General features: G+C 55.6%; 1 protein-coding gene across 1 annotated transcript in view; it reads right to left on the bottom strand.

Moving 5' to 3' along the window:
* Nucleotides 1-818: 818 nt before the first annotated feature.
* The window catches only part of OLFM1 (olfactomedin 1), a 38,078-nt gene continuing 28,129 nt past the window's right edge, over nt 819-10,767 (bottom strand). The window contains exon 6 of the mRNA XM_073022089.1: nt 819-2,498. Coding sequence (XP_072878190.1) covers nt 1,824-2,498 — 675 coding nt within the window. The 3' untranslated portion in view covers nt 819-1,823. The remainder of the gene's footprint in view (nt 2,499-10,767) is intronic.

Here is a 10,767-nt window from a genome sequence, read left to right as displayed (position 1 = left end):
GGGCCAGGCCCACAGGGTTGCCCGGCTTTTCCAATGCCCCGTATCACTGCCCTGCCATCCACGCTGCTGGGGGTGCCAGCTGCCCCCGAGCAGAGGGCAGGTGAGAGCAGGGTGGCTCCCAACCTCACACCATATCTGGGGACCCAGATGAGCAGCCCTCTTCTGCCAAGTTAGTGCCAGGAACGTTGTGAGGGGGTTACTCTGACATTCTTCCTTTTCTCGAAGGAAGTGCCAGGACATTCCAGACATTGAGTTGTGGCCTGTCCTGCAGAGACCTCAGGGCCTGCTGAGTGGCAGCGGCCCCACGAGGCTCCCAGGATCTAGCCCATGTGAAGCCCTGAGCCCCTGGCCACAGTCTCCAAGGCCTGGGGAGGTACAGGTCTACAGGTCCCAGGGAGGAATGTCACTCACCTCCAGGGCCTGCTGCAGCCCTAGATGAGTGAACTTTCCCTCAGCAGGGTCTCTGCCCATCACGCCAGGGCTGTCTAAAGTGGGTACCACCCCAGGCTCCCTCCAGTGGTGTCTGTGGAGGGAAAGCAGGGTGGAGATGGGGTGTGGCTGGGGTCCCTGGTGCACAGTCCCAAGTTGGAGTAGTGCCCCAGAGTCACCTAAGGGGTGGGGGATAGATTCTAAGCTGCTCCTCCACGTTGGGGAGATGGGAGGTTGGAGATCCAACAGGGACCTGCTGTGCCCTCTTCCGAAAGAAAAGATTTATTTCCCTTTCTCAAAGGGCCACTCAAACCCGGGAATCCGTCTGCAAGGACCTGGAAGTCTCCGTCAGTTTTTAAAACTCTCAGAAATGACACGTGAAGCAAAAAGATCTCCTAATGTTTTTATTGTTCCTTAGATAACTGGATAGTACAAAGTTTTCCTTTGTGTTTTACTTAAAAAATGTACTTCCCGCACACTGTTGCCCGTATGACTTTACCGTCCCATCGGAAACCAGAGTTTCCCTAGGTGAGCCCTTCCTATCTGCGGTTACATGATTGAGCTAATTTAACAAGAAGAGAGAGTAATTCCTTTGATTATTATCAACATGAACTTGACTATGTCTCTATAAGGGTGAACACTGATTTTTTTTTTTTCTTTTTAGAAACAAAAACCATCCACTTATTAATCCAAACTACGGCATTGCATCTACAACAATCATTGCATAAACTGAACATACGAAGTTACCACCTCAAGGGAATAACAGAAGAACGCTGCACAATATATCTACGGGGTACGCGAGTTCAAACAACGTGGGCACAGCAACTTCACTCTACATACTCTGACCATCGCTTCAGTATGTACTAGACACGGGTCCAGGAGCTACGTGGAGTCTCAGCACAGTTAATCTAAGAGACAGCAACACAGTCAAGAAACGGCACTGCGATGGGATGCGAGTTACACTAGCCTACGGCCGGGTGTGGCCCGGGGCTCCCCAAGAGCCCAGATACCACATCCCTCGGAGCTGACCACGATCTAAGGAAATGTTCATGCCATCCTAACAGTGGGTTGTTCCCCGGTGAGAATTGGCCAACAGTCATTGCCTTGCCTCTTTAGCATGTTGTGTGACCAGAGAGGGACGAGGCGGGGAGGAAAACCGGGGCGCCGTGGGCTGCAGTTCCAGCTGCAAATACGGGAGTTTCTTCCGATGTCTGTGGCCCGCCGGCTGGAAAGGGACAAACACGGAGGTAATGCCATCCCTCGATGTCAGAATCCGCACTGCTGATGATTTTGCAAAATTGGTATTGTTAGTATCATTGGTATCTTTTTGGCAGCGGTTTCACAGGAGTTTCCTCTGGTGAGGACGTGGGCCCTTGGCTTCCAGGCGGAGGGAGCTACAACTCGTCAGAGCGGATGACGTGGAAGAGGGTCACGTTGTAGAGGATCTGGTGGCCATTGTTCCAGGCGTACAGGGCCCGGTCCTTGGGGTTGTAGTCCAGCATGGAGATGTGGGAGTATTTGTTCTGGAAGGGGATGTCGATGTACTCGTAGGTCGAGGCGTTGGTCTGGTAGGCGTAGTGGACCTTGGTGCCCCCCGAGTAGCCGTTGGTGACGTACAGCGTGCCACAGATGATGAAGGCCTCCCCGGCGCTGCGCTTGGGGTAGCTTGTGTTCCAGGTCTGCAGGGTCTGGAGGGACACGGGGTCCAGCCTGCTGACCACGATGTTGCCGGCGTTCTGGTTGGTGGCGTACACAGCCCACAGCCCGCTCTCGTCCACCATGAGGTCGATGTCCGAGTGGCCGCCCCAGGCGTAGTGGTACATGTTGTTGTAGCCGGCATAGTCCAGGCTGCGGGTCTTGAGGATGGTCTCTGTCTTCAGGTCGAACCTGATGATGATGTGACTCTGGAACTTGTTGAAGTAGATGGACCCGTTGTAGACCACCTGCCCCGTGCCCGACCAGGGGTGAGGGAGACGGTGGGAGGTGAAATTGTCCGTGTTCATGAAGTCAACCATGGACTTGTACTCGCGTACAAAGCGGTTGTTGTGATAGCCGTCCATGTACCACACCTGTGGAGAGAGCAGACCCGGTGGTGAGCACTTCCAAAGACCCAGCGAGCACTTCTAAAGACCCAGTGAGTACTCCAAAGACCCAGCGAGTACTCCAAAGACCCAGCAAGTACTCCAAAGACCCAGCGAGTACTCCAAAGACCCAGCAAGTACTCCAAAGACCCCGTGCGCACTTCCAAAGACCCAGCAAGCACTTCCAAAGACCCAGCGAGTACTCCAAAGACCCAGCGAGTACTCCAAAGACCCAGCGAGTACTCCAAAGACCCCGTGAGTACTCCAAAGACCCAGCGAGCACTTCCAAAGACCCAGTGAGCACTTCCAAAGACCCAGCGAGTACTCCAAAGACCCAGCGAGTACTCCAAAGACCCAGCGAGCACTTCCAAAGACCCAGCGAGTACTCCAAAGACCCAGCGAGTACTCCAAAGACCCAGCGAGCACTCCAAAGACCCCGTGAGTACTCCAAAGACCCAGCGAGTACTCCAAAGACCCCGTGAGTACTCCAAAGACCCCATGAGTACTCCAAAGACCCAGCAAGTACTCCAAAGACCCCGTGAGTACTCCAAAGACCCAGTGAGCACTTCCAAAGACCCAGCGAGTACTCCAAAGACCCAGCGAGTACTCCAAAGACCCAGTGAGTACTCCAAAGACCCCGTGAGTACTCCAAAGACCCAGCGAGTACTCCAAAGACCCAGTGAGCACTTCCAAAGACCCAGCGAGCACTTCTAAAGACCCAGGGAGCACTTCCAAAGACCCAGAGAGTACTCCAAAGACCCAGCGAGTACTCCAAAGACCCAGCGAGCACTCCAAAGACCCCGTGAGTACTCCAAAGACCCCATGAGTACTCCAAAGACCCAGCAAGTACTCCAAAGACCCCGTGAGTACTCCAAAGACCCAGTGAGCACTTCCAAAGACCCAGCGAGTACTCCAAAGACCCAGCGAGTACTCCAAAGACCCAGTGAGTACTCCAAAGACCCCGTGAGTACTCCAAAGACCCAGCGAGTACTCCAAAGACCCCGTGAGTACTCCAAAGACCCAGCGAGCACTTCCAAAGACCCAGCGAGTACTCCAAAGACCCCGCGAGTACTCCAAAGACCCAGCGAGTACTCCAAAGACCCAGTGAGCACTTCCAAAGACCCAGCGAGCACTTCCAAAGACCCAGCAAGCACTTCCAAAGACCCAGCGAGTACTCCAAAGACCCAGCGAGCACTTCCAAAGACCCAGTGAGCACTCCAAAGACCCAGCGAGCATTCTAAAGACCCAGTGAGCACTTCCAAAGACGCAGCGAGTACTCCAAAGACCCAGCGAGCACTTCCAAAGACGCAGCGAGTACTCCAAAGACCCAGCGAGCACTTCCAAAGACTCAGCGAGCACTTCCAAAGACCCAGCAAGCACTTCCAAAGACCCAGCGAGCACTCCAAAGACCCAGCGAGTACTCCAAAGACCCCGTGCGCACTTCCAAAGACCCAGCGAGCACTCCAAAGACCCAGCGAGTACTCCAAAGACCCAGTAAGCACTTCCAAAGACCCAGCGAGCACTTCCAAAGATCCAGCGAGCACTCCAAAGACCCTGTGCGCACTTCCAAAGACCCAGCGAATACTCCAAAGACCCAGCGAGCACTCCAAAGACCCCATGCACACTTCCAAAGACCCAGCGAGCACTCCAAAGACCCCGTGTGCACTTCCAAAGACCCAGCGAGTACTCCAAAGACCCAGTGAGTACTCCAAAGACCCAGCGAGTACTTCCAAAGACCCAGCGAGTACTCCAAAGACCCAGCGAGCACTCTAAAGACCCAGCAAGTACTTCCAAAGACCCAGTGAGTACTCCAAAGACCCAGCAAGCACTTCCAAAGACCCAGCGAGCACTCCAAAGACCCCGTGCGCACTTCCAAAGACCCAGCGAGCACTCCAAAGACCCAGCGAGTACTCCAAAGACCCAGTAAACACTTCCAAAGACCCAGCGAGCACTTCCAAAGATCCAGCGAGCACTCCAAAGACCCCGTGCACACTTCCAAAGACCCAGCGAGCACTCCAAAGACCCCGTGTGCACTTCCAAAGATCCAGCGAGTACTCCAAAGACCCAGTGAGTACTCCAAAGACCCAGCGAGTACTTCCAAAGACCCAGCGAGTACTCCAAAGACCCAGCGAGCACTCCAAAGACCCAGCGAGCACTTCCAAAGACCCAGCGAGCACTCCAAAGACCCAGCGAGCACTCCAAAGACCCAGTGAGCACTCCAAAGACTCAGCGAGCACTCTAAAGACCCAGCGAGTACTTCCAAAGTGGGGCGGAGCAGGCTCCTTGGGTGGGAAGCTGTTCCCCAACTTGGAATTTCCTGGTCCTCAGGAGAAGCAGCTGAAAGAGCCAGGAAACAGTAGTCACAACCAAAGGGTGCCGTGGCCTCCCTCCAAACCCAGAGAGCCAGGAAAGAGTAGTCACAACCAAAGGGTGCCACATCCTACCTCTGAACCCAGCACACTCCTCAGAAGGAGACATAGCTATTGTGCTATGAGAGAAAGGATGGCCCAGTTTGAAGAAAGGTTCTAGCAGGAAGGTGGGATGGGAACACACAGGCCCAGTTTGAAGAAAGAACTAGCGGGAAGGAAGGGTGGGAGCACACAGGCATATACGTGCAGCCATTCGCCCCTAATCCTGCCCTCTGCTTGCTTAGGATGACCACCAGGTTGTGTGACAGCAGCTGCACCTATCTGTTCACTGCCATACCCCCAGCCAGGGGCCTGGCCCATAGTGGGGGTCATACACACGTGTGCAAGAAAGGAGCTCCTTCAATGCAGAAGCCAGAGCTAAAGGGGGCCTTTGAAGGGGCATAGCCGCCTGGCCTAGCTGAGGTCAAATGCTCACAGCCCCGGGCAGCTCTTGTCTGCAGTGAGGACCGGCTCTCAAGGTCATCAGGAAGGACCAGCTCCCATATCCCAATGAGACACCACGCTTGAGGCCTCTCCTTCCACCAGGTCATCACTGCAGCACGGATTGAGTCATCCCGTCTGCAGGGCAGAACGTCATTAATTTGGCATTTGGGATGCTGTGAGGGTAATCACTCATTGTCACCCCTAATCCAGGGAAAGTGCCTCTCTGAGAAGAATATGGACTTTGAAGAAGGCTCTGGTTGTCAAAATCAACCAAGATAGCAAACCTAGTAATGGCCCAAGTCTGGGGTCACAGAGGAGGAGATTTCTGACGATCGCTTAAATACCAGTTGACTTGAGAATTGTCTGGACTTTGTGCAAAATGCTTTAGTCATTTTCAACCAATGTGGGAGCAAATTAGAAAGCAACGCAGTCAGGCAGAGGGAGCCTGGCAGGCTGGTGCCGCTCTGCATGCATCTGTCTGGCAATGAGACAACTGCTTTATCCATCGAGGGCTCTGGAGCTGCAGGAGACTAAGGATGAGGGAGCTTTCAGACTTGGCATCACACATGCGCTAGAAATTTAAAAAAAATTATAACCTTCTTCTCAAGACATCCATTCAGATACTTACAGGCAGATGCGCTTTTTGTTTTTAATGAGATTTTTTTTTTTTTTTTTTTTCAGCTGGGCCTCATTTGAGGCTATTATCCTTAGCCCTCCCACAGACCAAACCTCAATGATGTGGGTCACAGATTAGAACTGGGAGGGGTACTGGAGGGAACGGGGCCGTGCACTGAAACCCCCTTAATGACACTGCCAAAATTCTGCCCTCTTGCCCCCTCTTTGCTTGGCTATCTCCTCAGACATGGAGCTCACTGCTTCTGAAACGCACATCTAATACCATTCCTCCCCCAGCCCTCTCCTGACCTGCCTGGAGGGGAACCACCCTTGCCATCACGGCACACAGAACACCTTTGACTGTGTTCACACATCGCCCCCACAAACGAGCCCTAGATCGCAGGGATGCAGGGTGATTCACCCCTGTACCCCGGGTCCAGAGCCTCCTTCCCATGGGCAGAACGGGGAGACAACAGCATTAAGTTGCTAAGGATTTTGAAATCACCTTCTCTTTCAGGACACCGGCAAATCGGACACAGGACACAGCACTCTGAAGATGTAATTGGGCGCGGGAGGGAGAACCGGCACACGGTGCTCGGGCCCTGGGTGGGGTTCAGGGGAGGCTGCTCTGAGCGTTTGCCAGTTTCTGTGGGGTAAAAACTCCCCAGAGGCTGAGATCCAGTTACCAATGGGAAGGCACCCATGCAAAGGGAGGCACACGGACCCCCAAAGGCCTTGGGATAAGGAGACCCGTGCTTCACAGTAGACCCTCTCCTCCGAGTTCCTTCCCTCAACCTTCTCATCTGAAAGGCCTTTTTCTTCCCCTTTCTCCAAGTCCCAAGGCTCAGATCGAATCCCATCAATGCCTGCGAGCTGCCTCTCTGGGGAGGCGGCCCCAAATACAGTGCCGACTTTTAGGGAGATTGAGCACTTACGCCTCCGGGCAGGACCTATCATTCTCTCCAAAAAGACCCAAGGGCACCCAGCAAAAGGCCAAGAGCGGAACCAGGCTGCCTGGACGCCTGGTCACTTGTGTGCCCTCACTCAGGGCGCTCGCTGCGCCGGACGCTGGCATCATCTCTTGCCTTCAATGATCACATGAGCCCGTGCACCCATGGCGCCGTGATCGCCCCATTTTTAGACTAGAAAATGGTGGCCAGGGAGGTTTGGTGACTTTCCAGTGGTCAGGGCCAGGAGGGGGCTCCAAACCCTGAGCTTGAAACCACCAGTCTAGCCAGGGGTGATCTGCCCTGGGGGCACTGGCCATGCCCAGAAACAGTTTGGATTGTCTTGACTGGGAAGCGGGGAGAGTGTTGCTGGCATCTAGGGGCAGAGGCCAGGGGTGCTGCTACCGATCCCCACACACCGACAGTCCCCCACAACGAGGCATGATCCAGTCCCAGATGTCAGTGGGTGAGGCTGAAAAGCCCCAGCCGTGACACACTGCTGTCCACGCCATGAACCTGCCAGGTAAACGACCCATTTCCCTCTGTCCACTTATCCTTTCTGCCCCCAGGGGAACCTGGAGGGCAAACCCCCTGTCCCCACATCACCCACCAGGCCTGACCTCAGGCAAGCAATCCGTCCCTGTGCTGGAGAAGTGGGGCCTGGCCAGGTGAGGGTTCGGCCGGCCTCCTCCCGCTTCCTATGGATACAACCTGGATGTGGACGTGGGTTTGAAGGCTCGGCCTGAAGCTGCAGACCTGAGTGGTGAATGCGTAGGGAGGTGAAGATGGTACCCCTGGCTGAAGATTTCAGTGGCTCCCACAATACAGGATATTTCTTTTCTAGCAGGGCTGAATTACAAGGAAGTACATTCACCCTTGACCTTTCGTGGCCCCGGCGGTCTTGAGGAAAGGTTCTGTGTGTGTCCAGCTCCAGCAGGAAAATTGTCCCAAATAGGGGGGACACACTTGCAGGGAGAAGCTTGCTGTTCCTACCTGGCTTCATCCTTCCTGCCATAGAGCAGGGGTGGGTGAGGGGCTTGGATGACATCAGCTCTGGGGACGATACTGTGTTGTGTGCAAAGAGGGCTGTTCCCCATGCACACAGGAATAATCCGTGTCTGGGGCCTGCTTCCCGCCGCCTCATTCATCAGTGGTGCTGGCAGCTCTCTCCTGGCCCCTGTAGCTCTGGTGTGGCCTGTGTGAACCTTCTAGAATGCCAGTCCAGCCTGTCCCTTACCCAGTCCCCTATATTGGAGTCTGATCCCAGACTCCAAACTCTGCTGCCCAGCCAGCCCCTTCCTTCCTCCCCAGGTTGCCCGGTCACGTCCTTGAGTCCCAGAGCTTCCATCTCTTGCCTCTGTACCTGCAGGAGCCGCCCTTCCACCCTGTCCCCATCCCTGCCCCAGCCCACACTCACCCCCTCGGGAGGCATTTCCTCAACCCCTGTACCCCCAGGCAGGCAAGTGTCCACTCTTGTAGCGGACTGAATAGTGGCCCCCAGAAGATAGGTCCACATCCTGGGACCTGCAAATGGGACTTTATTTAGGAAAAAAGTCTTTGCAGATAGGATTAAGAATCTCGTCTGGGCATGGGGCCTCACATGTGTAATCCCAGCATTTTGGGAGGCCGAGGCGGGCAGATCACAAGGTTAGGAGTTCAAGACCTGGCCAACACAGTGAAACCTTGTCTCTACTAAAAATACAAAAATTAGCCGGACATGGTGGCATGTGCCTGTAGTCCCAGCTACTCGGGAGGCTAAGGCAGGAGAATCGCTCGATCCTGGGAGGCGGAGGTTGCAGTGAGCCAAGATTGCACCACTGCACTCCAGCCTGGGCAACAGAGCTAGACTCTGTCTCAAAAAAAAATCTCAAGATGAGCTCAACCTGGATGAAGGTGGGCCCTAAATCCAGTGACAAGTGTCCTTATAAGAGACAGAAGAGGGGACACAGACACAGGGAGGAGGCCACGTGAAGACGGAGGCAGAGACTGGAGTGATGCAGCCATAGCCAAGAACACTCGGAGTCACCAGAAGAGGCAGAAGCGTCCTCCCCTGTCGTCTTTAGAGCACAGCCCTGCAGGCGCCCTGGTCTGGGGCTTCCAGCCTCCGGCACTGGGTGGCAGTGAACCCTAGTGGTGCCCCCAGGCTGTGGGGGCTCCTGCAACAGTCACAGGACACCTCTTGGGCTTCTACACCCGTGTGCTGGGGCATCGGGCATGGGTCCCCCACCTGACTGTGAGCCCGGAGGGGAGGTCTCGCCGCCTCACTGTGACCCAGCACCCCTACCCAGATCAGGGCACAATGTGGGTCCGCCAGAGCTTTCTGACCTCCCAGGCACTGCTTTGTGGATCCCACAGAGTGAGGGGTGCGCGCGTGACTGGACTCCTGTTAATGCAGCACCAAGAAGCGTCTCCACCACCAGCCACCGCCAGTCTCCAGCGAGACCCGGGGAGTTTCCACCCCTCTCTGTGCCTCAGTTCCCTGTGCTGTAAAACAGGTCCTGTGAGGACCTGCCACCTGCAGTGGTTCAGTAAATGCCAGTGATCATCATTTCTGTCCTTAGCCTAGGACTTAAGTGTCCTTGGTGGTTCTGGGTAGGCTAGACATGGCCCTCAGAGCCTGCTGGAGCTCACTAGACCCAGGCACCACCCAAAGGAAGAAGGTCAAAAGACCACCTGTGGGGACGTGGCAGTAGGGCCAGCCCATCTGAAAACCGAAACCACAGGAGGCCTGGCCTCTGGACTAGCCCAGGATGCAGCAAGACAGGCCGTGACACCCATCCCTCCACAGAATCACAGAGGCTTAGGGACCCCGTCCCCAAATCCCCAATTCAGAGAGGCCCAGAGAGAAGGAAGGCCTCTCTCAAGGTCACATGGCCAGCTGTGCCGGCTGCCACCTGCTCTGTGCATTAGGAAGCGTGCACGCTGGTCTGGATCTTGCACACAGCACATCCAAAACCTGCCCTGACCCCCACACGGCTTGCTTCCACCTATGTTCCCAAGGCTGCCCTCCCCCACCCCACAAAGCGGCTTCCATCTATGTAGGAGACAGCGGCTCCCCGAACCTGCCCATCCCTGGACGCCCCCAGCAATGTCCTTTTCCCTCCAGCACGGCCTCTGCAGGTGGCCCTCTCCTCATCCCTCTTCCTTCTCCCCCTCAGGGACCTTGTCTCAATCTCATCTGGCAGCTCCACGTGGTGGCCCCTGTCTGTGCCCTGCAGAAGCCGAGCCCTCCTGCCATTGTCCTCCCAGGAACAGCACGGCGTCCACACGAGCGAGCCCTTGCTGCTGAGGTCTCCTGGTGTCAAGGCATCCACAGTGGCCCAGGAGACACCTGTCCAAGAGCGGCCCTGCACAGACTGCCGGTCTTGGCTACACAGAGCCCCAAGGCTGGGCCCCAAGCTCAACCCAGGGGCACCGTTTATCTCCTATTTTCCAGGGGCTGGAGACACAAGCCCTGTCCTCCCAAAGCTTCTGACCTCATGAGGGGCCATGGCTGCAAACAGAAGTCCTTCTGCTGGAAGAATCGTGGGGTTTCCCAGGCATAGGAAGGGGAGACCAGAGAGAACATTCTGGGAGCAGAAAGTCAGTGCAGCCTGGAGGGAACAGGGACCTTAGACAGCAGAGACCAGAGACTCTTCTGCAGGTGCCTCTCCCAACTGAGAGCCCCGCAGGGCGGGTGGCCCCCGGTGCTGTCTGTCCATGGAGCCCTCTTGGTGAATCAGCGGACGGCGCCTGTCCTTGCCTGACCTAACTGCTCTTCGTTCATAGCTGGATGGGCTGCTGCGTGCTATGGGCTAAAACCAGGTGTATTAGAACCACTGGTGCTGCCGCCACCGCGTGTGC

The sequence above is a fragment of the Chlorocebus sabaeus genome, chromosome 12 (assembly GCF_047675955.1).
Source record: "Chlorocebus sabaeus isolate Y175 chromosome 12, mChlSab1.0.hap1, whole genome shotgun sequence".
Taxonomy (NCBI): Eukaryota; Metazoa; Chordata; class Mammalia; order Primates; family Cercopithecidae; genus Chlorocebus; species Chlorocebus sabaeus.
Note: the sequence above shows the minus strand (reverse complement) of the source record. Positions and strands in the feature narration are given on the sequence as shown.